The 26682-nt window shown below is 52.4% G+C and overlaps 3 protein-coding genes across 7 annotated transcripts; 1 reads left to right on the top strand and 2 right to left on the bottom strand.

The window, feature by feature from the left end:
- Positions 1-922: 922 nt before the first annotated feature.
- Positions 923-12036, bottom strand: LOC119713532 (uncharacterized). 2 transcript variants are annotated; one of them, XM_072027174.1, is made up of 16 exons: positions 9902-12036; positions 9183-9244; positions 8512-8659; positions 8157-8413; positions 7820-7905; positions 6937-7010; positions 6723-6858; positions 6408-6508; positions 5995-6112; positions 5725-5789; positions 4876-4993; positions 4294-4408; positions 3548-3685; positions 2813-2884; positions 2446-2570; positions 923-2145 (listed from the first exon to the last, which is right to left on the bottom strand). In XM_072027174.1, exons 1-15 carry the CDS (start codon positions 10095-10097, stop codon positions 2484-2486), a joined length of 1773 nt encoding a protein of 590 aa, XP_071883275.1. In that variant the 5' UTR covers positions 10098-12036; the 3' UTR covers positions 923-2145; positions 2446-2483. The 2 variants fall into 2 exon arrangements, with proteins under 2 accessions (XP_071883275.1, XP_071883276.1); XM_072027175.1 differs by having other exon boundaries at positions 6723-6840.
- A 129-nt stretch (positions 12037-12165) lies between these two features.
- On the bottom strand, positions 12166-21856 carry ANXA4 (annexin A4). 2 transcript variants are annotated; one of them, XM_038167047.2, is made up of 14 exons: positions 21756-21800; positions 21269-21358; positions 19298-19354; positions 18081-18156; positions 17206-17300; positions 16808-16921; positions 16559-16649; positions 16026-16105; positions 15589-15645; positions 15032-15125; positions 14398-14493; positions 13848-13906; positions 13382-13504; positions 12166-13116 (listed from the first exon to the last, which is right to left on the bottom strand). In XM_038167047.2, the coding sequence occupies exons 3-14, from the start codon at positions 19298-19300 to the stop codon at positions 13057-13059; spliced, it is 948 nt and encodes a 315-aa protein (XP_038022975.1). In that variant the 5' UTR covers positions 19301-19354; positions 21269-21358; positions 21756-21800; the 3' UTR covers positions 12166-13056. The 2 variants fall into 2 exon arrangements, with proteins under 2 accessions (XP_038022975.1, XP_038022974.1); XM_038167046.2 differs by lacking the exon at positions 21269-21358 and having other exon boundaries at positions 21756-21856.
- A 480-nt stretch (positions 21857-22336) lies between these two features.
- LOC119713562 (uncharacterized) lies at positions 22337-26408 on the top strand. Of its 3 annotated transcripts, none has more exons than XM_072027259.1 (3): positions 22338-24069; positions 24174-25524; positions 25811-26405. In XM_072027259.1, the coding sequence occupies exons 1-2, from the start codon at positions 22875-22877 to the stop codon at positions 25481-25483; spliced, it is 2505 nt and encodes an 834-aa protein (XP_071883360.1). In that variant the 5' UTR covers positions 22338-22874; the 3' UTR covers positions 25484-25524; positions 25811-26405. The 3 variants fall into 3 exon arrangements, with proteins under 3 accessions (XP_071883359.1, XP_071883360.1, XP_071883361.1); XM_072027260.1 differs by having other exon boundaries at positions 22339-24069; positions 24174-25153; positions 25292-26406; XM_072027258.1 differs by having other exon boundaries at positions 22337-24069; positions 24174-26408.
- The last annotated feature ends 274 nt before the right edge of the window (positions 26409-26682 follow it).

Below are 26682 nucleotides of genomic sequence, written 5' to 3'. Positions count from 1 at the left end.
CATCTATTTTTAATGTGATTAAGCAAGCCCCCATTCTTCTATACCTGGCTTCACCACCACCTCCCTGGGCAACCCGTGACAATGCCTGACTGCTCTCTCTGAAAAGAAATGTCTCCCAGTTTCCAACCTAAACCTCACCTGGCACAACTCAAGGCCATTCCCTCTAGTCCTATCACTAGTTATCTGCAAGAAACGGCTGACTCCCAGCTCCCCACAGCTTCCGTTCAGGTAGTTGCAGAGAGCAATAAGGTCTCCCCTGAGCCTTCTCTTCTCCAGACCAAACAAGCCCAGTGCCCTCAGCTGCTCCTCACAGGACTTGTAGTTCAGACCCCTCATCAGCTTCGTAGCCCTCCTCTGGACATGCTCCAGGGCCTCGATGTCCTTCTTGCAGTGAGGGGCCCAGAACTGAACGCAGCACTCGAGGTGCGGCCTCACCAGAGTGAGATGGGGAAGATGCTAAAACCTATCTGAATTAGTATTTAGCTACATATATGGTAAAATATCCTAATTATTGGGGATACGGATGAGAACCTAAAAATATCCTAATTATAGGGCTGTAGATGAGAAACAGATGTAAAAAGAAGATATTGTTCAAGGCCAATGGAGGAGGGAAGAACGAACATCTCGTTAGGAAAGTACGAACAACTTGTTGGCAGGAAACAAGGCAAAGATAAGCAAAAAAGGCCTAAACTGTGCAACAGAAGGTCAAAGTCCACAAAGGTAAAGAAAGTTTAACCTCCTCTTCCTCATTGCCTTCATCCTGAAAGACCCCTGCCCACAACCACCAAACTACACTGCACAGGAGCAACTGGAAGATGTCAAGCCTAATGATAGGACAAGGGGGAATGGTCTTAAATGTTGCAGGAAGAATGTCCGAAAACACGACAGACACTAGTATAGTCAGATCATGCTCTCCCTTTATTACCCAAATAGCCTGATTTTATAGTAAACTTAACAGGGGCGGAGAGTGTCTCACACAAGATTATTGGTCAAAAGCACTCAGACAAACAACTGCACGAAAACAACCCCACCTGCAAGAAAACAACCCCCTTGTGATTAGCAGTCACGTAGATCCCGTCCTTGAAGTCAGCTGCTGGCAACAATATTTTTCTAAATTCCTCAATTGGGTGATGTGGGAACACTGTCATGGGAACTTCTCATAGTCGTCCTGGTAGCTTGGTTTGCTCAGCTGCAGCAAGCCATGGCATCTTTGCTGTTTCAAAAATCCCTCAACAATTAAACATAGAGAGAACATATTTAGATTAGACATCAGGATGAAATTCTTCACTGAAAGGGTGGCGAGGCACTGGAACGGGTTGCCCAAAGCAGCTGTGGATGCCCCAGCCCTGGAGGTGTTCAAGGCTAGGCTGGATGGGGCCTTGGCCAACCTGATCCGGTGGGTGGCATCCCTGCCTATGGCAGGGGGGTTGGAGTTGGATGAGGTCCCTTCCAACCCAAGCCATTCTATGGTTCTATGAATTCAGGTGGCTGTTGTTTCACGTTAGTAAACTTAGTGAAGCCTTATGCCACGGCACGAGCTCTGCATCACCTGGTGTATAGTGCTGACTGAGCACCAGTGAGTGACATTGTGTGGGGGCCTGGGTGGCACTGATGGGAAAGGGGGAGACGTGCTGACCAGAGCCTGCAAGATAACAGGAGCCACCTTGCGTTGGGAGGTAACAGAAGCCATCCCGTCCTGCAACAAAGAACCACCAACCTGAAGGAACAAAACATATATATATTCAGAACGGAGTATAGCGGACAAAATGAAGGTTGTACAGGTATAAGAAGCCAGGGAAAGTGTCGTGTGGGGTCCCAGTTGATATTTGTGTCCCATTACATTCTTACTGCTTTAACTAAGAGTTGACTCTTTGGGTGAATCTCAGACAGCTGGGGAGACCCATTCTGCTAGGTGGAAACAACAGGATTCCTTCACAGCGGTGTCATTCTGCAGCCAGATGGTGTTGCTGGTGCCTCCTCCCCCTGCAGGAAGGCAAAGCAGCAGCCCTGCTCGGACACACTGGAGGAACCAGGCACACTCTTGCTGTGAGTCCTGAATGGGTTTTGCTCTTTCTGTTCCGCTCTTCCCCAGCCGTCTCCGTCCACCTCTAAAGCTTTGCCCAGATGGCTGGCAGGGCTTGATGGCTGCAACAGAGGGACAACGTTGCTCTCACCTGCTGGCTCAGGCCCCCCCTGCCCTAGGCCTGCCCCACCCCTCACACCCATGGTTCCTTTTGTTCCCACATCCCTCAGGTTAGAAGCCCTAAGCATTCACTTGGAGTTGTAGAGAGGTACCTGGAGCCAGGGGTAAGACAGGGAGATGCCCAGGCCAGGAGAAACTGCAGGATGCATGCAGCCCCTGAGCTGTGCCAGGGACAGGGTCCTTGGCCCCATGCTGTCTTGCTGCCACTGCACCAGGACATGGCAGGAGCTGTGCACACTTACTGTTGCAGTGAGGTCTTCACTGGTATATGCTTTGGCTCCTATCGCCAAACCTCCCTCCTCTCCTGGAGCTCTCTGTCATACTCTCTTCTTATGGTGTAGGATGAAGGAGGGGACCAGTAGGATTTCTGGAGAGAGAGCGAGGCTTATCAAGCAGCAGGCAAATGAGTGTGCCCAGAAGCACCAGCCCAGTGGGGGACTGCATCAGGGACACTGCAGATGTGCCAGGGGATTTTGGAGAATCATCGCTGCAAGTCCCCATGGAGGTGCCAAGGTCAGAGCAGGGGCTCGCTGCGCTTCCCAAGTGGCACAGCTGAGACACAGCAGTCATCTGCTGGGGACCTCATTTTCTTTTTTATAAACTTCTTACCAGGTAATCGTATTCTCTGTTTTCCTTTTTGGCTGTTTTAGCAACCTCCAGCTTCCATGCAGCACGTGCTCTCTGTTATGCAATGAGGGAAAGAAAAAAAAAAAAAAAAAGGAATGTATTTTGGCTTGAGGGGCCAGCAAAGGAATGATCCCTGCATAGCACAGCACAGGAGGCACCTGGGGATTGTGCAGCCTTTCTCTGGACACAGCCTAGTCTGCTCCTCCAAGCACAAGAGCATTGAAGGCTTCGTCTTTCAAGCACTGAAGCCAAAGGAACAAACTTGTTTCTTTTTATGTCAGGGTGGCTGGTGAAGTCCAGAGGTTTTGGTTACAAATCAGACTTAAAAACCTCACTGTACTAGGAGGGGCAAACCAGTACATCACACCTGTAGCAGAACAGGTGAGCATGAAGAGCTGCCCTGCGCCCAGCTCTCCCCTGCAGGCAGCCACCTGGGGCTGGGATAGCCCTTGCCTGGTGCTGCTGCTCCAATGCCAGGGCTGGCAGCCTTGGTGGAGCCTCCCCATGTTCAAGGTAGGAAGGAGAGGGCTGGGTTTGTCTGCTAGTTGACGAATTGTCCACTGAGTCCGGTATTGAGCAATTCTCTCTCCTGGACAGGAGCAGAGGAGACTCAGAGACAGCAGTGAGTTGCCCCCCGGGTTTTGGGGAAACAACTCAGCAGCCCTGCGAGGGGACAGAAGTGCCAGTCCTCTGTGTGGCTGAGGTCACTGCCAGTACCTGGGCGCGCAGCGCTGCCATCCTGGCCTGCCAGGCCTGCAGTTCTGCCCACTCAGCCCTTTCTTGCTCTTCCTTCTGCTTCAGCAGGGCTGCCCGCAGACTTCGTTCCTCTTGCTGCATGCACAGGTAGCAGACCTCCTGGGGGGCCACAGACACACACCACAGACAGAATTAATCTCAGGACTTGGGGAGCTCCTGTGCCTCGTACTGAGCATCCGACTCCTAATGCCATTAGCGAAAAATCCCCTGCTCTGAACAAGGCACAACAGGGAGTGTCTTCTTCCTTTCCATGCACACCTAACCGTTCCCCTTTGGTCCTAAGACCTTCTAGCAAGACAAAACTTCACTCAGTGCAACTTGTACCCACTGCCCCTTGTCTCCTCCATGTTTGCCTTTGTGAAAGGAGAGCTTCTGTTGGCTTTGTAGCCACCCTTTAAATACTGAAATACTGTGATGAGGTCCCCCCAAGCCTTCACTTCTCCAGGGTGAAATGGAGTTGGACTTGATGATCCTTATGGGTCCCTTCCAACTCGAGATATTCTATGATTCTACGATTCTATCAAAAGACCCAGGTTCCTGAGTCAAAGACCCAAGTTCCTCAGTCTCTCCTCACAGGGCTGATTCTCCAGCCCATTGATCATCTCCGTGACCCTCCTTTGGACTCTCTCCAGTCTTTTGGGCATGACCATCAGTGCTTCTCCACTCCTCAATGCAATGCAGAACTGACATGGGGCAAGATCACGTACCTGTCCTACTCTCTGATGGCCTTTGCAGGCAGGGATTTCAGTTTTCCTCCTGACGTGGTGCGTCATTTTTTTCATGCCCTTCTTTGAATAGTCCTTCTCAATGGCTGGTGGCACACTAAAAATACAAAGCGGGTAGTGTTGGGACTCCACCAAATACACTTGCATCTACTTTGTGAGCCCGTTCCTCTGCAGTAGAAGGTGGTTGTTCAGCAGAGCTGTATAGCCAACGATTTGTGTTCTCAAAGACAGAGAAAGAGGTGCTCAAGACTAAGCCCTCTCTGAGTGGGACAAAGAGAAAGACAGCATCATCTGAGATGATGGTCTTGTGCAAAGGCCCCAGCTGACAGTGACTTGAAAGACATCACACTGCTTGAGCACTTGAAAGTGGTCACGCTGCTGTGCTTAGGGTTGCAGGGACGGTGTGAAAGGAGACGGGGACATAGGGAGAAAAGCAGAACTGCCAGTTATCTCCTGCAGGAAAACTTCCATGCCCTTTGCCCAGCAGTGTGGCTGACACAAACATCTCCCTGCCACCATGACCAGGGCACACCAGTACCCGCTACGTCTCTCCATCTCTCTCACCTCTCAGGGGGCTTGTCTCCTGCAGCTTGCTCTCCCTGTCCGTCCTCTAGTTTCAGCATAGGAAGCGTCACCGTGGAAAGCCTCCTTTTGGGCAGCAGGGGCTTCTTGGGAAGATGCCCTTGAAGCAAGATGTGAGAAAGGCCCTCAGACCTCCAGGCCAAAGCCACGTCCTTGTGGTAGCTCAGACCCGAGGTGCATGCCGAGCTGCTGGATACCACTAGGATGCTTTCTGTTGCAGCAACCCTAATGGTCCTGGAGTCACATTTTGTTGTGGGGTGGGGGCCCCTGAGAACCCTTTATCTCATCCAACTCTGCAGGTCCAGAGAGCAACTCTGACCCCTGGGTTTTCTTTGTCCAGTATTCTTTTCCCTAGGATATCTCCTGAGGAGCAGGGCCTGCTAGGCAATGCTTGAGACCTCACAGAGACTTAGTGGGGCAGATGGCATTAGGGAAGAAAATTCCACCCATCTAATACCACCCGCCTTGACCTTCCCTCAAGGTAGGAGGTATTTGCAGTGAGGACGGACAGCCCACCTTCCTTCCTCCCCCCAGCACAAGCCCACCCCTCACACAGAGCTTGGCGAGTCACACTAGGGCATAGGGTGCCGCAGGGACGTCCCTCAGCAGAGTAACTGCAGCATGGGCAATGGTGCTGGGCCAGGGTCCCCCTCCACAGTGAGCCCTGAAGATGGACCTTCTGAGGCAAACCCAGCCATGTGAGAGACATTTTGCTGTCCCAGCAACCACACATAGCCCTGTCTGCCTCTGCCCACACTAAGGCATGAGGGAAACCCACAAGCCTGTGCTGGGGCCCATCTGCTACCTCTCCATCTTTCTCACCCTCCTTACCTTCTTTTCCACGGGGGCGTTGGAGCAGCCCTGAAGTGGCAGATGGTGCTTGGCGGAGCTCTGACCTGGGAACAAGACAGGCACAAAGCTGAAGCTGACGCGATGCAGGGGTCTTACCGAGCCATGCTATGCTGGGCCCTCCGGCAGGAAACGTGCACACATCCAAAGAGCCCTCCCAAGTTAACAGAGGTGATGTGGCTGACACAAACATCTCCCTGCCACCATGACCAGGGCACACCAGTGCCCGCTGCGTCTCTCCATCTCTCTCACCTCTCAGGGGGCTTGTCTCCTGCAGCTTGCCCTCCCCGTCCATCCTTTGGTTTCAGCACAGGAAGCATCATGGGGGAAAGCCTCCTTCGGGGCAGCAGGGGCTTACTGGGAAGATGCCCTTGAAGCAAGACGTGAGAAAGGCCTTCAGACCTCCAGGCCACAGCCACGTCCTTGTGGCAGCTCAGACCAGAGGTGCCTGTGGAACTGCTGGGTACTGGTGGGATGCTTTCTGTGGCAGTGACCCTGATGGAGTCACATTTCCTAGGAGGCTCTCAGTCCTGTGACAGTGCTCAAGTGAAAGAGCACTCGGCAAGATCTGCTCGGGAATGGGGTGGTGTGGGGAAGTGTCCTGCTGCAGAGGAGCTGCAACTTGGGGCAGTGGGCACGCTTTGGGTAGTCTGGGCTTGCGTTACCTTCACTCGCTCTCTCCTTAGCCAGGTCTTCTGCCAAGACTTCCTGTTTTTCAGCCTCAAACTTCATCTTCAGGCTGGCTAACAGTGCGCTAAACTCATTGCTGGATGGACAGAAGGTGAGAAGGAATTAGGCTGACCCCCGTGTCTCACAAAACACTGCCGTATACCTGCAGTCTGGCTGGCAAACACCATCCCTTCTGAGATGTGCTAATAGCCTTTCAGAGCTAATATAGATGGCATGTCCAAGAGAAAGCTCCCGCTCCCATGACTACCAGACCATCCCATTGCCCTTATCTGCTTTCCCAAGAGCCTCACTTGTCCACAGTCTTCCTTCTACTGTCCTGTTGCCCCTTCTCGTCCTTTGCCGCTTTCAGTCTGCTCGGTGGACGTTTCTTTTGGTGGCGGGGATGCTTAGCCTGAGGGCTGCCTGCCCCTGGGAAAGAAGACACCTCTTCAGAACAGCGCCTTTGTGACCACATGGACAAGGGGAGGTGCAGACCTGCTCAGTCCTTACTCGGACAGTCCTTACTTTCTTTCTCACTGTCTCGCTCGGTGGAGGAAAGCTCTCCAGCTTTTCTGCCAGGGGGTAGCTTGATCTTAAACCTAGAAAGAAGAAGACATGAGCTGGAGGAAAGGGCTCCACCTCCCCTGAGCAGGCAGTGACAGTGATAGCTGGCAGTCACTACAGGGCCTACAGATCACTAAAGCAGTGTGTCCAGACTATTTACCACCTTGGAGGGCTCTCACTGGGTGGCACAGACTGGAGCCCCTCGGCCTCCAGCAGTGCCTCCCTGCTGCAAGCTCTTGATGTGTGCAGCGCCAGCTCTGCCCCTTGTGCCATCAGGGGACCTGCTCAGCTGGGCTCGTCCCAGTGCAGAGCTCTGCAGGGCCCCACTGGACCACAGAGCCTCCCTTTGGGCCACCAAGTCCCTCCTCCACTCCCTGTTGCTCCAAGAAGAAGGTCTCCTTTGGAGACGTTTCCTTCACTGCAGTCTGAGGAAAGTCTGGGAAATGTCCCCAGCACGACTTGTACCAGGCCTTTGAGCAGCTGAACTACCCTTGAGAGGCCTCTCAGGTACAAGCCAGGAGAGAAGACATTTGAGAAGCTTTTTCAAATGCTTTTTGCCATTGCCCTACCAAGAAAGGGAACGAGGAGATGAATCTCGATGGGAAAGGATGCCTGAATTGCTCTCCAGGTCCAGCTGGGAGTGCAGAGCACAATCCCTCCTCCAAACTAAAGCAGGAGAGGACAGCCAGAGTCCAGAAGCAGAAAGCACACGTGGAGGAAGCTGTCCATTCTTCCATCATGGAGGGATTCCTGGCAGGAATCCTGGCAGGAGCAGGCAGCTCTGGTGACAGCCCTACCAAGGAGGAGCTGAGGAGCCAAGGGCTGCACAAGTGCATGTACTCACGTCGGAAGCACGCGGATCCCACCAGGACGCACGTGGAAAGGATCAGGTTCTTTGCCTGACAGCACGCAAATCTTTGTCCGTGGGTTCTGCCGAAAGAACAGAGATGTGGCAGATGAGGCCCCAGAAAGGATCCCATTGCCCACAAAGGCAGCACTCCTTGCCACTGCTCAGTGTAGCTCCCTCAAGGAAATTCTTCCCCCGCTCCCTTTTCACCAGCAGCACAACAGAACTCGCCCTACTCTTGTGCTCTGTCCCCAAGCTGCTGGGAGTGGGATCCCAGGCTAGGGAGGTGTCTGGCTTGAGCCTCAGAAAGAGCCCTGGAAAAAAACAAACTTACGGAGAGCAGACATTCTAAGACAGTTCCAGTCCCATCAATGGCGAGGAGAAACTCTGGGTGGTATCTCATCGTGAGGATCTTGTTTCGGCTCATCAGAGAACCGATGCCCTTGAAAACAAGGTCGTAATCCTCCCCCAGTCCGGCACCCCAGGCGAAGAGTACCACGATGTCATTCACACACTCCTTCACCAGCTTCTCGGGAATGGATGTCTTTTGTGACAATTCAGAATAGTCCAGGGGGACAACTTTGAGGTCATCTAGAAAACAGCAAAAGAGGAACAGCATCAGGTGGGCAGTGGCTCATCAGCCTGACAGTGCCGCAAGGTTTATCAAAGGCTTTGTGCCCTTGGCATACCGGGGATGTCGCTGTTGGTGTAGCTGAGCCCCTGCGCCCGTGCGACCCTCTCTGACAGGTGAAACCTGGGCACAACCATGTCCCTGTTCACCTCGCCGCTGTGCTTCTGCAGTATGTAGAAAACGCCAAGCACATCTACAGCTACACCCTGTGGAGAGCAGAGAACAGAAGTGCTTTTAGAAGGACACGTACTCGTTGGAGTGAGACACTGGCATTCTGTGCTTCCTCTGCTCTGGAGGTGCAAGGAGGTTGGATGGGGCTCTTCAGAAAGAGTTGGAGAAGAGCCGCTCAGGAGAAGACATGTTGTTTTCTCCTATCTCCTCTTCCCCCTTATAGCACAGAAGGAGAGTAAAAGCCAAAAAAGCATCCTGGAGCTCTGTAAGGCCTGAGGGGTGCTGAGCAATTGAGTGATCCCTGAGAAGAGTCCCAGGCTTTCTGCTGGGCTGCCTCTGCCTTCCGACTGTGAGAGCAGGAAGGTGCCAGGAAGGCTTGAAGCTTCTCTTCTAACAGATCCAAATTTCCTTCTTGGCATCGGATGTCACAGGAGCAGTGCTGCCCCACCTCCATGCCCTTCAGGAACATTTCAGAGAAGTGGGTGGATGGCTGCACTTGATGTCAGCGGGGCTGCCAGGACTGCAGAAAGCATCCACGTGCCAGGAGGAACAGCTCACCTTTTTCAGTGCAAACTGCTGGAGCATGTACTGGGACACACCGTCCCAAATTCTTATGACATCTGAAAAGCAAGGGAGAGACACGTCAGGCCAGCAAGCCCACCTCCATTCAGCTCCTGCCCAAGCACGGAGCTGGAGTGCGCAGCGGTTGGCAGAGGTGTCAGCCGGAGCAAATGCAGGTAGGGGCTACAGGGCTGAACTCTTGGCTGCCTTCAGGCTCTCAGCCTCAGGGTGAGCCTGAGAGAGGGCTGGGCTCAGCCAGGGGCAGCAGAAGGGACTTGGGCACTGGCATCCCACCAGCTGGTGTCTGCAAGGGGAAGTGGCCCCCCAGCTCCAGGCCCCTTCTGCCCATCTGGAAAGACCAGAAGAGCCAGCGGGGAACAGCCAGAGGCTGTGGCTGGTTGCAAGGAAAGCCCAGATTGCCAACACATGTGTTTCAGGAAGTTTCTAGAAATGCGGGGAGGTCAGACAGCCTACAACAGGTTCCCCTGTCCTTCCTTTCTCTGCCCTTCTCTCCCTTTCCCTTCCAATGCTGATCTCCAGAGCTGACCCTCTCCCTGGGGAAGTGTCACCACAGATTTCCTGCCACTGTCACCCTTCAGCCATACGGGACAACCACTTGGGGCCTCCTGCACTCCTCCCCAGCCCTCCCCGCAGCTGCAATGTTGAGGACTGATATCACTCAATAACACCGGTGGCACAGCTCCTGAAGGCCTTACCATCCAGGCCGAGCACCCGCAGCGCGGGGAGCTTGACAAAGGGAAATTGCATCCTTGTGGTGGGGATTCTCAACAGGAAACAACTTCTCCACTCTCCTCCTCCTCTGCACTTCTGTGCAGCGGGGACAGTGCATGTGGCAATATGGCAGCTGTCACTGTGACATAAGGGGTCCCACTCCAACCTCAAGCATGACATCACTGCGGGGCTGTCGCAGACACCCTCCCAGTGAAGAACCTTTTCCTGATCTCCAGCGTCAACCTCTCCTGTTGCAGCTTGAAGCCATTCCCTCAGGTCCTATCGCTTGTTATAAGTTGCCCCCTTAATTAATTTTCAGAGAGCGTTGCATTAATAATAGAAAGGAATTTACTGAGTAAGCAACAGCAAGCAAAACAGCGCTGGGTGGCCGCGGAGTCTCAGCTCCGCCAACGGCGCGCGCCTCACCCCCGCCAGGGTCCCTTTTTATATCTTGGTAATTCTGGGATTACGCAGCACATCCTGGTATATTCTGTGACTGCGCGCACTGTTGCTAGGGGGTTGTCTCTGTCCCTCTGGTGGTCGTGAAGATGAAGGCCGTAGTCTTCCTCGGCATTGTGGTTCAACTTCTTTTTATTTGGTCATGTTGGCCCAGCGTGAGACAGGAAGGCAGGATGTTGAGACACTAGTTTAGCAACTTATCAAGAGATGGTTACATGAGCTTTGCAGCAGGGTCTTTGAACAAAAGAGGCAACTGAGATGCAGAAGGAGAATAAAGGAGCAGAATAGAGCCGGTTGGTCTTTACGGGCATTTTTCCTAGAGCACAAGAGCATTCAATTCCCACGTGTAAGAAATCAAGGGAGCAGCATGGCTGAATCAGGAACTCCTGGTCAAGTAGCGTGTGAGAAGGAAATGCACAGGAACCAGGAATCTGTATCCCGGGAAGAATACAGGGATGCTGCCTGCACGTGCAGGAATGGGATCACCGATGTTAAGGCAGAGCTGTGAGCTTGCCTTTCACCCTGCCCCCTGCTCCAGGGGTCCTGAACTCCATCCTCTCATGGTGGAGCCACCAGAGGGTGGAGTCCACGTTCCCCACAGTTCCCTTCACATTCTCCACAATTCCCTTCATGTTCCCCAAAATTCCCTTCAGATCCTCCATAATTCCCTCCACATTCCCCACAAGCCCCCAGCTTGCTGCTGAGCACGAGGCCCAGCAGAGCTCCTCTCCTCGTTGGCTCCCTGTCCCTTGCAGCAGGCAGTGACCGCAGTGCTCCAGGAACCTGGAGAGCTGGCGTCCTGCTCTGCTGTCCCTCCAACAGACCCCAGGGTGGTTGAAGTCCCCCACAAGGACCAGGCTGGCATACGTGGGGTTGCACCTACCTGTCTGTAGGGCTTCATCTGCTTGTTCTTGTTGGGTGGCCTGTAGCAGAGTCCCACTACAATGTCACCTAGCCCTGTCCTCCCTTTAATTTAAAGCCACCAGCTCTCAGCCAGCTCCTTGTCCATCCTCAGGCAGAGCTCTGTGTGCTCTTGCAGCTCTCACACAGATGGCAGCAACCCCTCCTCATCTTCCCAGCCTGTTCCCAAATAGCCTGTGTCCTTCCATTGCAATACTCCAGTATGGGAGCAATCCTGCCATGTCCCAGTACAATTGTGGCCCTGAAACTGTACGCACATCTCTAAGTCATCACATTCATTCCTCATACTACATGCATCAACGTACAGGCACCTCAGGGACACACCCCAGCATGTTGGGTTCCTAGAAAGGGTTTTGGGGATTTCTCCACAATGGTGCCTTGTAGGCATTTCCTTGCTAACCTGCAGTGCTGTCCCCCCAAGAGGGAGTCACTCATTACAACTTGCTGTTTCTTCCTGGTGGCCTTGCATGGTAAACCACACAAGTGGTTTACGGTTGGATTCCTTGTGTGGAGGCATGTCTGCCTCCTCTTCAGTGTTGAGGGCAGCAAACCTACTTTGTAGCTGTAAGTCTTTACATGGGACAGGAGCCTTCCTCTGGTGCCAGAAGTCACCAGCTTAAGTCACAGTCACCAGATTAGAGGCTGTGATGTGGGCTGCAACGTGGGGCTTGCCTGGAATGGCACGTAGGCCATACTGGCATCGTGCCCTCAAATTCCATTGTGAATCTGTGATGCCTTCAACAGAGCATTATACACCAACAGTTTAAAAAAAAAAACAACAACAAACAAACAAACAAAAAACAAACTGAAAAAGCAAACAGGAAACACATTTTGTAGAGAAAAGAATGCTCAGCTTAGCAGACAGGTGTGTAGGGCGTGGAAGAAAAGTTTATTTTAGCAGTTGGTATGGAATTCTGTGTCACACTGGCACCCACGCTGGAGTTTCTAACTGTAGTGTTATACAGGAGTCCCACCAGCCAGCGCTGGTAAGATTTAGTAAATGACTCCAGCACAAGGCATCCCACTATAAGGCATCAGGTAGTGTTGATTAAACATGCTTTGGGTACAGGCCATTCCTTAATGGTACTGCTTTATCCAAAATAACTGCTTGTAATAAATATAAACATGATGATTTACACTCCCAAGTCAAGTAGGACAGACCAAGGGCTGACCTGTAACCAGGCCTAGGGCAGCAAGGGTTCTTTCTGATGTCACCAGCGTCAGCTTCCCTATTTCAAATCTATAGGCAACATATACATAAGGCACAACGCTGTTAAGGTTCCACACTAGCAGAGAGCAAGTTAAGATTTAAATATGATTGTATTTTACATGATTAATTTTCTTTGGTTTTAAATTATCTTGCAAAAGCTGAAGCAAGTCTATATTGTGCACTCTCCCTGTATTGACGAGGTTCATTTTTCGCTCTGCAGCTTCCTACATTCTGTGTCTAAATTTGCTTCAGTTGATAAGTTTTGCTGGTAAATGCAAAGGCAAAGGGACAGCTTGTCAGAAAGCAAAAACAATGTAGATTTGGTTAAAGTGTTCTGTTTAAGATGAGCTTTACTAGCCCAATATATAAATGTATATAAATGGATGTTGTGAGCATAAAAGCTTATCGTAAGGGTCAAATGGAACTGCCATTTCATTAATTAACCTAAGTCAGTACTTATAGCAATTAATAAGCTATCTGGGGAAACAAGTTGAAGGAGCTAAATCCTTATGATGCCTCCCATCATCCAGGCAATATACCGGGCATCATTTAATCCTCTCCACCGCAGAGTCTGAGCAGAACTTTTCTGTAGTCTCCTGAGCAATCTCCCTAGAAAGAAAAGAGAAAAAGGATCATGATTTATCTTACAGCTCTATGAAAGGCTGGATTCTTTCAGCACATACATTCCCCCTCTCCTTTTTTTTTTTTCAGGGTTTGTATCCTTTTTGACAATGAAAATTCAAGAACATTTTCGGTACATTATTCTAGTGTCTTAATTTCATCTGCTCTAAAATACCCAGTAGGTGTCAGGTAGCTGTCTCCTTTAAGCCACTTAGCAAATCCAGCTCTTTGTTTCTAACACCAAGAAGTTTACCTTAATGAAGGAGTAGAGAGATTTCCCATACATGGTCAGGAATTCTCTTCTGATATCGAGCATATCTATTTCAGAGCGGGACACCATCACTCGGATCAGCGTGTTGTCATCTGTTCCCAGGCCCTAAAAAGCAATCCAACCACATACAACTAACTACAAAATGTTTTGGATAAACCAGCGAGAGACACAAAGGTTTTCTTGCTCAGTCTTCTGCATAATCTGTTGCTAATTAGAGCATTTTTGCATTAAAAGTGTGATCCACTAGCAGCTTTCTGCGTAGGAAGATTATTACTTTGAGCTTCAAGAAAGTCTGAGCTCTTCCAGAAAAGCTCAGATCTATTTCCCCATTAACAGTAGTGTTTATCTAATGATTGCTATGATGCTACTGACTTGAGCATGGAAATACAAGCCAAAAAAAAAAAAAAAGACAAAAAAAAAAAGAAATCTCACATTAAAAAATCTTTACCTTCATGGATTTGTACAATCTTTCAGCAAAATATGCAGGTTTATTGCGCATGCATTTTACTGTAAGAGATAAAAACAAGAAATGAAGGTCAGTAAAAACAGGAAGAGAAGGTTTTCCACACCTTTGCAGAACTTTCTTTGCGGAGGTGTTTGTTCTGTGAAGATACAATTGAAGGCTGACAAATAGCAGGTGCAATGCAGAGACATCATAGAATGGTTTGGGTTGGAAGGGATATCCACAGACAGCGACCTGCTGTGAGCTGACGTCTCTGTGCTTAGTGCACAGCTGTATGCTCTTTAATGCTTCAGTGCCTCCTGACAGCAAATGTCAGCTGCCAAAGCATCACTTAGCCAAGTAAACTATGTGATAAAGCACAACACTTTCTCACCTGATTGTATCTGTATAGCGTAAAAACAAACAAACAAACAAACAAAAAACCACAAATAAATCATGGCTGCCTCCTCTAGCTATGTAAAGCAGTCAAAACAAGATGCAACATCTCTAATTATGTAATTAATTTGCAGACAAAGTTTAAAAGCAGGGCACTCACCCACAGCTAGCAAAGCATCTTCAAGGTCTCCTGACATCTCAGATTTAATGCTGTCTGTTATGTCCTTATTAGCAATCCCTCTGTATACATCAAAAACTAGGAGGAAGAATCCGTGATAAAAAGTCAGAGAAATTCCTAGCGGCATGAAGCATGCAAACCACAAAGGATCTCTTTGCAAGATCAAGCACCTCACATTCTGCATGATCACTGTATCATTACTGCAGCATTGTAAACTAAATCAGGGCTGTCACACAGAAATAATTCATTTTAATTATTAACTGTGTTGCTAATTGGCCCACCATGGCTGCTAGCATTTCCAAGACCTGCTAGTTAATTATGACAGTTTAAAAGCTTAGCTTCTTTCCTCTCTGCCCCAATGGGAGTCAAACTTTATTATCTCCAATTTAAAAGCTGGAGCAGCAGCAAGTTGTACCTATGTTTTTTTCTCAAGCCCCTTTTAGTCTCAGGAGGGAATAAAACAGCTTGAAAGAAATGGATACAACTGGGCTCTCTCTAGGACACCTGCTGCCTCAGAGGAGTTTGCAGTTACTGAACACATACGAAGACCTACAAAATCATCATGCTCAAACAAGGAAGGAAAAAAAATATTCCAGGACACTGTGGAGGGTCCTACCTCTTAGCAGGTGACACCTGTTCCGTGTACAGAGGATGGACATAAATTGCACCTCATCTGTTCCCCACTTCTTCTCCCCCGCTTCATACAGGCACTTAAAGACAATGTGAATAGACAAAATAAGGCCAATGGGGAAAACTGGGTGTATATCAGATGAGATTTTTACTTCCTTGGTGCTTGAGCACTGCTGGCCTGTGGCCTGTCTAGATCACAGATGTTTTCCAACATCTAATGAAGCACAGCAACTCTCAACGGAACTGTCATCTCCCCTGCCAAACTCCCAGTCTGTTTAGAGCTCTCTCATCAGAGCCTCGCAAACAAGGCTTGAATCATTACCCCCATTTCACAGCCTGAGGCACAGAACAGCAAAGAAGCTTCACTAAGTGTCAAAACTGAGAACAGAGACCAGGTCTCCACCTAGGGTGCTACTGTCTAACATAGCTTCAGGTTCACTCTCTTGCCTTGAAAAAAAGAGAGGTCTTGGAAAAGCAGGGATTCACCATGCATCATGTAGAGATGAACAGACTGTTCTTGCAAGGAAGAAAATTACTACACACCTGAGCATCTTGCTGAGCAAGGGCATCATCCACATACATCCCCTCATCTCTGTTTCCCTGCAGACATACAAGGACAAAAGATTCAGTTCACCAGAACAACTACTGGAAGCAATTCCCTATTCAAAAAAAAAAAAGTTACTGTAGGAGTATAATGGAGTCCTTAAAAGTAAACAGCAGCTTACAACTACAGTGAAATATGGCTCAGACATGATTGTACTTCTGAGATGAGCAGCAATCCACTTTACCCGGGCCATTTTAAAAAGAGCCCATTGCATGAATGCATGCACAGACTCCTCTCCCTGTAGAAGCTGGGTTTGAAAAGCAGGCAAGGGGACACACGAGGTGAAAAGTGAAATAAAAGCCATCACCATTGAACAGAGAGGCATGCCTATCAGCCACAGGAAGATTCACCCCCATTCCCCTTAGACTGGGCTTACCGTTGCAAGGGACACGAGGACTCTGCGAAACATGGAAGATGTGTCAGAAACAATGTCGTCCTCGAGGGAAGAGCCATATTCTAGAAGGAGCACACACACGGATGGCATCTGTTAGTAACAGGTCCACCTGGATACTGTCCATAGCATTTGCCAGTCATCAGCTAGGTAAGTACAGAACTGTGCTCAGGGCTCATCATTACAGTTCTCCAGCCATCATAGTTAGTGTTACAGCCCCAAATTAAGAAGAACAGACAGTATACAACTGGCAATAGATCCATACATCCATAACACCCCCACCCCATTTTATCTACAATTTTCAGTGAAGTTCTAGTCTCTGAGGCTGTTAGCTGTCTTACTGTTGACATCAGTTTCATCCAGAGGTTCTCTCTGGACAAACAGTAATAGCTGGTCTGGCCAATTTGTCACACTTAAAGGCTTGTGGACCCCTCTCCTTCCTCTCTGTGTGTGCATGGCTTGCACACGAGATTGACTTTTAGGCAGTATGACAAAGGCCAGCAGTTTGCACTACTTACGAAGCCTGTAGGTCTCATTAATGCGCCGAATCTCCTCATTTGTGCGAGAAGCCAGAATTTCAATCAGGCAACCTTCATCTGTTCCGGCACCCTAGGGAATTGCCAAGACAAGATCCAAGATGATACCAAAAACTGCTTCTGATGTGCAACCAGGATTCTTCATATAATAGTTAATAATCAATAAGAAATTAATTCATATCATACTAACTTGACCAGAACTTAAGCAATACAAAAGGAAGACTTCCACACCTTCAAAGCTCTCTTCAATTCGTGCACGTCGTACATGGTGGTAGGAGTCATCATCCCAATGATCACCCTTTCAAAATTCCCACTCAGCTCAGACTTCAAGTCATCAATCAAATCCTAGAGGGCCAAAAAAAGGAGAAGAGAGTTGGAAGAAGGTACAGCCTTAGAGAACAGAAGGAACTAACACTTTCAACACTTTTCTTCAGGCTCCAATCCTCCTTACACAAATAGTTGCTCTGAAGTGAACACAAACAAAATAAACTTGGCCAGGGGATGGCTCCGCTAATCGTACTGTTATGGAGACTGGATTGTTTTTCACTTTTCACCCAAAGGACATAACCTAAAAGTTGTCCCCATCTCCCAGTTAAAAGCACAGTCACTAATCTCTGCAGACTACCTACCCTGCCGATCGTGCTTTTATAGGTGATTAGAACTTGCTGACGTTGTGAAACGTTTAGTTTGGTCAAGATGTCAATGATGGCATCTTCATCCGTGCCTGAAAGAAACAAAGGAAAGCTAGTCTGGCTGCTTGCACAAGCACCAGAAGTGTCCCCTGGCCTTGTGCCATCTTCTGTCCCTTACACAGCCTGCTTCTCTAGGACTGGGACTAGATCTGTGTACAGAAGTGCCTCAATCCAGCCAGCAGCATGGCAGAACCGTACTGCAGGAGAGATGAGACTGGAGACAGACTAAGGATGTTCTTGTGTCCAGACTTGGATTTCAAGTTGGGCTCAAATCTCAGCATGACCAAGTCATTTGATTCCTCTCAGTGCTCTCGTATCACATCAGAAAACTCCGGGTAGCACCTCAGGACAGGTACAGGGTCCCTAGTCTGTGGGATTACCATCATAAAATGCCTATGAGCACCTTGGAGACAACGCTGAGAGAGACCACACACAGATTCACAAATAAACAGACAGGCTACCAGCAATGAAACATTAAAAAAACACCCTTCAGCACACTGTGGTCATCAGTGCTGTCCCCACTCTGACATTACCTTCCATCCCTTTGCACTCCTGACTTTGTTTCCAGACACAATCCCCACTGACCAGACTGACTCCATGTATTTAAGAGCACAGAGGGTGCCAGGATCCATACCACCAGAGGAGGCTGCATTTCAGGGACAGGATGCCTCTTTTCATTTTCAAAGAGTTTTGGGGTGGGTGGTGCAGTGAGGCAATGCGAATGGCTAGACTTCCCCTCTAACAAACCACCAGACCAAACATTCTCAGTGCTGAGGAAAAAAAGGTTTAACCATGGAGGGAGATCAACTTACCAAATCCCTTCATAGCCTTCCTTAGTGCCTGTGCTTCCTGCTCAGCACTGAAGCTTGAGACCCCCTTGATTGTTGCCTAAAACCACAGGAAAGGAGTTATCAAAGGCAGACTTACAGTGATGCAAGCATACAGTAGAGTTGAATTGAAAAAAAAAAAAAGACACAAAAGATGCAAATATAGCAATAGCAAGTAAACTCCATCCCACAAGTGATTTTATATCAGGCTTCCATCCCACCCAAAAGAATGACAAGTCTAGAGGGACTTCCCAGGCACATAAGAAATAAACCACAAGACAAAACTACAGAGAAGATATCTCTGTATTGCTGCCTGTGTCGTATCTGGTTTGTAATTAAACAAAGGCTGGACACCTGGTATCTCTGTTCAGACCCGTAGGGGTCTGAACATTACCAGCATTTTCCTATGCAAATAGTAAAGAAATCTGTTCCCATCAAAGGGAACGGAGCCGGGCTCCTTCCAGTGATGCCCAGTGCCAGGCCCAGTGGTGCTGGGCACAAACTGGAGCCCTGAGGCTCCCCCTGAGCAGCACAAAGCCCAACCATGCTGGGTGGGTGCCAGAGCCCTGGCACAGGTCCCCAGAGAGGTGCCAGAGCCTCCTCCTCGGGGTCTTTGCACCCTGCTGGACATGGTGCAGGGCTCTGGGTGGCCCTGCTGGAGCTGGGTGGGACCAAAGGGGCCCAGAGGTGTCTCCAGCCTCCACTGTTCTGTGATTTTGTAATGCCCAGGACGTGCCGTGTTTTGCTCAAAATGGTGATTCACAAACAGGTTCCTCCTGCCTCCTGTCCGGTGACATCTCTGCGGGGTGACCCTGTCTCCTACAAGTGTCAGTTTCCACAAAGAGACAACAGCAAGGTGCTGAACATTCACGTAGGCCAGGCTTTTGAGAGCAAGGCATGGAAATAACTATTGTACAGATGGGAACCCTGCGGGTTGAACCAGGAAACAAAAGTATGCCTAGAGAGTTTACTCAAATACTTGCCCTGTGAATTAATATCTGATTGGGTTTTCCATTAACTTTCAAAGAGGAAAAGCCCATGCATGTGGATCATTGACCTCTAGTATGAGGAAACAGGGAAGTGATAAACTCACCCCCCATAAAAAGACAGTGTTATTCCTGCTCTATCTACACACCCCACATTTATCTGATTAGAGCAAAAAACGCCCGGCACATCATGGTACAGAAAACAAGCACACTCACCATCGCTCTAGCTTTTGGTCAATCTGTTATTGTACAAGTCCCTCGGCAGCTCAACAACTGCAATAACAAAAAGGAGGAGTGTCAGTTTTCTAGCAAATAATTAATACCGCCCTCGACACCCATACCACCCTTGCCAGTTAATGACCCTGGTTAAGTAATCGGGACTATAAAATATGATTATAATCAAATCATTTCTCTGAGGTCTTCACTGAACGCCCACAGCCACAACAGCAGCCCCGGGGTGCCTGCTGGATTGTAATGCATGAACAAAGGCTGGTGTGCAGCAGGATGGGGCTGGGGCATTGCTCCACAGAGGCTCTGCCTGTGAGGGATGTCATGCACCACTCTGAAAGAAGTTTCTATCGGTAGTGTGACAGCCTGGCTGAGGTTACAAGGAGAAGCAGCGATGCTGCCCTGAGAGCAAACTGACTCGACTCCCGTCCCCGTCAAAACTCAGGGCTGCGACCTCACCAGGGGAGGTTGTGGAGGTGGGTGTGGGTACGGATGCGTGCAGCCCTACCAGCACACACAGATATTCCTGGAAGGCAGAGACAGCCCTCAGGTGCAGATGAGGATGCCACGGATAAACTCACTCGGGGACAGAAGTATTTTCCCTCTTCCTTAGAACCTGCTGCATTCAACTCCTCACTTTGCTGCAACCTGTAATTCCTTGTGGCACCGCAGTTTTAACTATTAAACCTCACACAAAAAAAAAAGTTAATTTGCCACCTCCCCAGACTTTATTTCTTCTGTTCATACTTTTGTTTTCGTGCACAGGGCCTGTTCCTGCACACAAACACGCCCAAGGTTTTTCCTGTACCCCTCTCCTACACCCTATACCCACAGGCTGGGTGTCCAGCATGAGGACCGGCTCCATCTCCCCGCACCTCGAGTTCAGCATGGCCTGAGCTGTGCTCCTTACACTGAAGCCCTACAGCAGCAACAATGCCATGGCTGTCAGATCCCTTCCTGGTCCTGCCCACGGTGCTCCGGAGCTGCTGTCAGTGAGCACAGATCCTTGTGCAACAGCAGCCGGGTCTGTGCTCACACTGCACATGACTCTTACAAATCTGGAACACCATCGGGGTGTTGCTGTCCAGGCGAGTTAGCTCAGCACGACATTGGCCACTGACGTGTTACACGTAGGCACTCTTCCGTGCTCTCCTGTTTTTCTGTACGTTATTACAACACCTACAGTCAGGCAGCGCACGGAAAATCGAGCTCGTTTTCCCTTTCGTGTGATTGTAGATATTAGCAGACAAATTGTGACCTAGACCGCAGGAAAATCTCTTACAGAAATAAAAAATAAATAAATAAAAATAGAAAGCTGCCTTTATATTTGCTTTATCCAGAACCTAAATAATGGCTTAGAATTTCACGGAAGCTTTTCCAACAGTTTTACCATTCAGTTGCTTTGTACACAGAAGCAGAACAAGCTGGTCTAACAAGTAGATTTGATGGCAAAAGAAATGTCAATAAACAAGGAAAAGAGGAAGAGATATAAAATGAGAAATACGACGGCAGAAAGAAAACCAAACCAAAGGAAATGACACGTGTTGGATTCAATAGGAAACTACAGCAGCAATAAAACAGAAATGTCACACGGAATAGTGACTGTGTTAAAGATTCCGATTCCTTCATTCAGATTAAACATCCCTGTGAATAAAAAGAGCAGAGCGCTGCAAAAGGCAGTGGTTCTAACCCTGCTGTGCAAGCTGGAAACGCTTTTATGTTCCAGCGTGTTTGTGTGTGTGGTGCCATAAGGAAAAAGGCACTGAGGTTACAGGGGGAAGAGCTCAGCAGTTCTTTGGCAATGGTCCCTGCCCCTGAACACCTTCTGCAGGCAGTGGTGTCCCCATCAGCAGCTCAGGCTGGGGCACTGGACAGATGAAGCTCCCCTGTGCGCTCCCTTTGCTAGAGCAGGGAAGGCAGGCACTGCTCGCTCAGATTTGCCACTGCTCCGCTGCTTACCACAACTCCTGGCCCACAGCTCAGATGGCAAAAACCAGCTTCAGGGCTGGAGTCGGAGCAGCATGGAATTCCTCAGCCTGCACCGCCGCCCTTGAAAAGCAGAACCCAACACCAACACCGTTTCTCAGAGACCAGCCGAAATTTCAGCGTCTTCTGGCCGACCCAAACCCAGACTTGCTCCCTGACCGTGCCCTGAGCGCCCTCAGCTCCGCAGGTCGTGACCCCAAAGCCTTTGACCGCAGCCTGGAGCCCAGGACCCGAGGAGGAAAACCCCGGGGGTGCCCCCACGGCTCGTCCCTTCGCTGCGGGACACCTCCGGCTTCTCCCGGTGCCGGCCCAGCCCGCTCCCCCCTTACAGCCGGCCGCCCCTCAGGGATGCCAGGGGACCCCCAGCGAGTGGCAGCGCCCTAAATCCCCCCCCCCCACCCACCCACCCTCCCCGGCCCGGGGCTGCCCCAGGCCCTCGGAGCCGACCCCCGGTACTCACCGGCAGTCCCGGCAGAGGCTGGGCGGCGGCGGCGGAGCTCGGCTCGGGGCAGGGCTGGGCACGGCCCCCGCCCCGCCGCGGGGTGGGACTGCGGGAACCGCACTGAGCCCGGCCCCCAGAGCCCTGCGTGGGGCCTGAGGGGGGGGCAGCGCCAGGGGCCCCCTCCCATTTTGTCCAGCACCCCCAGCAAAGCGCTTTTATTTATTTATTTGTTTGTTTGTTTGTTTATTTGCACGATGCGACCCTGGGCCAGGCCGGGGGGGTGGCGGGGGGGGCTGTAGGGGGGTGTGGGGCAGTGCGGGGGGGGCTGTGCGGAGCTGGAGGGCGGCTCTGGGGGGCTGTGGGGGGGCTGTGGGGGGGCTGTGAGGGGGCTGTGGGGGGGCTGTGAGGGGGCTGTGAGGGGGCTGTGGGGGGGCTGTGGGGGGGCTGTGAGGGGGCTGTGGGGGGGCTGTGGGGGGGCTGTGCGGAACTGTGCGGCCTGCGGGCACCGGGGGGCGGTGGGTGCCTCGGTGCCGGGGCTGCTCTGGGGAGCTCCGGGCACCGGGGGGGGGGGGAGCAGCCGAGGCCCGACCACGGGGGTCGCGGGGGGGGGGGGGGTGAGGAGCGCTGGGCACCGCCCTGACGTCACGCGGCGGTGGCGGCACCAGGAGGCCGCCTCCCCACAGCGCCCCCTGGCGGAAGGCACCGCAGCGGTCCGCCGGCCGTGACGTCATCGGGGCTGTAGTGACGTCATTGGTTATTAATAACGAATTAATATTAATTGGCTATTAATACGCATTCGTCATTACCGTGGGCTGTTTCCACTTTATTGCCGTTTTTCTTCTCTGCTGCCAAATCCGTGCTGGGATGGGAAGGCTTCCTTGGGGTGGAAAGGCATTGGGCAATGAAAGAGATGGGAAATGTGCCCGGGGTTTGAAAGCATTGGGAAGCAAAAGCCTTGGGATGGGCAGGCACTCCTGGGATGGGAAAGTACTGGGATGGGAAGTCTTGAATGGGGTGGGTACCATTCCCTGGGGAAGGAAATACTTGGAAAAGTCCTCCAAGAGAGGGGAATTCTTTGGGACGAGATCTCTTTGGATGAAGGGAAAAATCTGCTTGTGTTGATGGGAAATCTTTTGTATGGGAATCTGTTATCTTGTGAGCTTGTCAGGATGGGAAATGACCATGAGGATGAAAGCTGGTCCTGGGCTGGGAAATGCTCAGGACGGGCAAGAGGCGGTGTGGAAGCGTGGTGGGCATGGCAAGTGCTGCGTGGGAGGGCAAGCCTGCTGGGGATGGCCAAGTCTTGCGCTGGGCAGCCTGCTTGGCTCCAAAGCCTGCAGTCCTCCCCAAGATGTCGGCGAGGGGCTGGTCAGCCGTTGGGACGGAACGGCCGTTGCGCGGGTTCCCCAAGCAACCGCCCCACTCTCCAGCCACCATGGCAGGTCCAGCAGCCGGCTCCCGCTCCTCCCGGGGCTGCGGCCCTGCTGGCGAGCCCAGCGCCCCAGAGCTCAGCCCAGCGTCCTTTTTCCCACAGAGGGTTTCCCCAGACGGCTTCTGCGGCTTGCGCAGACGCAAAACTCCCCCTTCGTCGTCCCAGCCGTGCCGCCAACGGTGGCTGCCTGGCTGCTGCCCTCCCTCCCCGGAGCGACGGCGCTGCCCTTGCAGCCCCTGCAGGTACCCACCCTCCCCTCCGCGCTGCCCCAGGCCACCGTCTGGCACGTGGTGCCGGGGGTCCAGGGGCAGGTGCTGCAGCTCCCCGCCGGGGTGCAGCTGCCACCTGGGGGGCACCTCCCAGCCCAGGGGCACCACCTGCAGCTTGGGCAGCTCCCCGCCGTGGGGCAGCTCCCTGCTGTGGGGCAGCTCCCCGCTGTGGGGCAAAACCTGCAGCTGGTGCAGCTCCCAACCATGGGGCACCAGCTGCAGCTGGTGCAGCTCCCCGCCGTGGGGCAGCTCCCCCACACCGCTCCTCCCTGTGCCCCCGTCCATCAGTGGGGACAGCCCATGGTGACGGGGACACTGGTGCCCCACCATGCGCTGGGGCTGGGGCCCAGGGCCGTGCTCCATGGGGAGCTCCTGCACCCCGCAGGCACCTGCCTGTTGCAGGCCCCCGCCCAGCGCAACCCCCCGCCACCCCTCGTCCCGGGGCCTCCGCTGCGGGGGCAGGCGCTCCCCACGCCCCGCACCCTGAGCAGCAGCCGGGGGCAGCTGCCGGAGCCCTGCTTGCACGCCGTGGGGCTCAGCGAGGACCAGGGGCCCCCGCTGCCCGGCCCCACTCCCCCCGAGCCTGCCCAGGCTCCAAGGACCGCCAGCACCCAGACGGCGACGCCCGACGGTGAGTTTGGGGCTGGCACAGCCGGCCGCTTGTGGCCCCACACCCAGGGGCCACGGGAAAGCTGACATCGGCCGTCTTGGGGGATTTTCTTGCTTCGTCCTCAGCGGCGACAGCCCCGCAGGTGCCTGAGGAGCCCCCGCAGCTGCCCGAGCTGGGCCCCGATGCCTTGGCCGAGGCCTTTCCAGAGCTGGCAGGGGACAGCCAGCAGCTGCAGCACGTGCAGGACGAGCTCCTGGCCCACCTGGACATCCCCATCCCCGACATGGAGGAGCTGCTCAGCTGGCTCGATGCCGTGGAGCCCCAGGACGCCTTCCCCGATTTGCCCAGCAGTCCTGCCCTCAGCCGCTTCCTCTCCCAGCTGCCCGACCTCTGCGAGGACATCGAGGAGCCGAGCACGCAGGGACTGGAAGCCACAGGAGCCCTCGGTGAGGTCCCCTCAAGCCCTGGGGTGCGCCCCGAGAAGCTTGAGGGTGGGCTGTCGCTGCAGTCCCCCGTCGTGCCAGCAGTGAGCCCCCCCCTCAGCCCTGCAGCCAGTCCCCTGCCCAGTGCGCTTAGGAGCCCCCTACCCAGTCCACCCCTGAGTCCCCCCAGGAGCCTCCCTGACACCCAGGTCCTCAGTGCCCTTAGTAGAGCCCTGCCCCAACCCCCCCAGCGTTCCCTCAAGACCCGCCCCAACCCCAAGGTCCCCAGTGCCCTTAGGAGAGCACAGCCCAAATCCCCCCCGAGTTCCCCCAAGAAACGCCCCAACCCCAAGGGCCGCAGTGACCATAGGAGACCCCTGCCCAAACGCCCCCTGGGTCCCCTCAAGAGCCCCCTGGCTGCCCCTGCGTCCACCGGCACCGAGCGGGGGGCCAAGCGCCCCGCGCCCAGCAGCACCCCCGGGACAGCGCAGAGCTGCCAGCACAGGAGGCCGACGACAGAGAACCCCCCCCGCAAGGAGAGGAAGATGCTGCTGGGCCAGGCTGGCCAAGGCCGCAAGAGACCGTGCCAGGGGAAGACGCGTGGCAGCAGCACGGTGGCTGGCAGCAGCAGGGAAGCAGGCAGCAGCGGGCAGCAGCCGGCGATCAACAGCACCACGGCACCGGTGAAGAGAGCGCGAAGCCCGGGGGCTGCAGGGGGGCAAGGAGCAGCGGCACCAGCTCCCCGCAGAGCGCGGCTGCTGCCAGAGACTCCGAGTGGGGAGCCCCGTGCCGTGCGGCCCCAGGACAGGCTCTGTCCCCAGGCCAGCGGGGCCAAGACGCTGGAGGAGTCGGTGCCCATCACGCCGCAGCAGCGTCCCGAGCGGGAGCGCCTGAAGAAGCTGGCCCAGGAGGAGCGGCAGCGGGCGGCCCACCAGATGAAGATCGGCCCCGTGCAATTCTTCGTGCAGCGGCAGAAGGACCACGCCAGAGCCTACTCTTACGGCTACCCGTGACCGACCTCGGGCTTCTCCTCGACGGCCCCCGCAGCACCCAGGCAGGCACAGAGACCTCTGCAGGCACCTGCTCCAGCTTCAGCCACGCTCCTCAGCCCTTGCCCCTCTCGCTTGCCCTCTCCCCTCTCTCGTGCTGGAGCTAGGGGATGAGCTTGCCACTCTCAGGGATGGGCAACGGGGGCAATGGAAAATGCGTGGCTCACCGAGGAAGGTGGCAATGGGAAGCTGGGGAGATGCTGGCAGCGGCTGGGCTGGGAAAGCTTGCCCATGGCAACTGCTGCTTGGGACACCAAAGGGCTGAGAGACAAGACTTGGTTCTTCTTTCAGGGCATTGCTCTTCTTTCCTGCCTTCTGGATTAAATTCCTCTCCTTACGTGGTCACTCAGCAAGGCCTCTGCCTGCAGCTCTTCTTGCACTGGGATGCCAAGGGGATTTCATGCAGCCCGCTCCCGCTGCCCATGCTCAGGCCGTGCATGGATGTGGGCATGGCCAGCACGGACGGCAGAAGATGGATGGATGGATGGATGGATGGATGGATGGATGGATGGATGGATGGATGGATGGATGGATGGAAGAATGGGAGTTGGGAATTGAGCCTTGGGAGCAGCAATGGGAGGTGGCTGGGATAGGAAATGATCAGTGGGATGGAAAGTGATGATGGGGATAGGAATTCATTGTTATGGGAAAAATGGGTTTGATTTTTATTAAATTTAAATTTGTTAATTTTCATTTAATTTGTTGGTTTTATTATTTATTTCATTAAATCCACTTTATTGACTGTGTTGTACAGTATGGCATTGTTTTCTTATTATAAAATTATAAGTATTCGTATTTAATAGTATTAAATATTTTTATATATTGATATATTATAAATTATACATATCATTATTTATCATTTTGTTTGTTTCTCTTCCTTTTCTACCCTATTAAACTCTCCTTATCACAACACACTGGTTTGGACTTTATTTTTCCTTCCGAGTCGTTGCGCATTCACTCAGGATGGGGGGACATTAGCGAATGCCTGTGTGCTTCAGATCCAAGGTCACCTTTGCCCTCAGCTCAAGATCCATCTTTGCATCTGTTGTTGTGAAACAATGTTAACAACCAGAAAAAAAAAAAAAAAAAAAAGTTTATGTACTTCCTAGCAGCAGCTGTAGGTTTGCCGGGGTCTGCTCTCTGCATTTGGAAGACCTTTCCAT

This window comes from Anas platyrhynchos, chromosome 23 (assembly GCF_047663525.1).
Source record: "Anas platyrhynchos isolate ZD024472 breed Pekin duck chromosome 23, IASCAAS_PekinDuck_T2T, whole genome shotgun sequence".
Lineage (NCBI taxonomy): Eukaryota > Metazoa > Chordata > Aves > Anseriformes > Anatidae > Anas > Anas platyrhynchos.
This window is presented reverse-complemented; position numbering and strand designations above follow the sequence as displayed.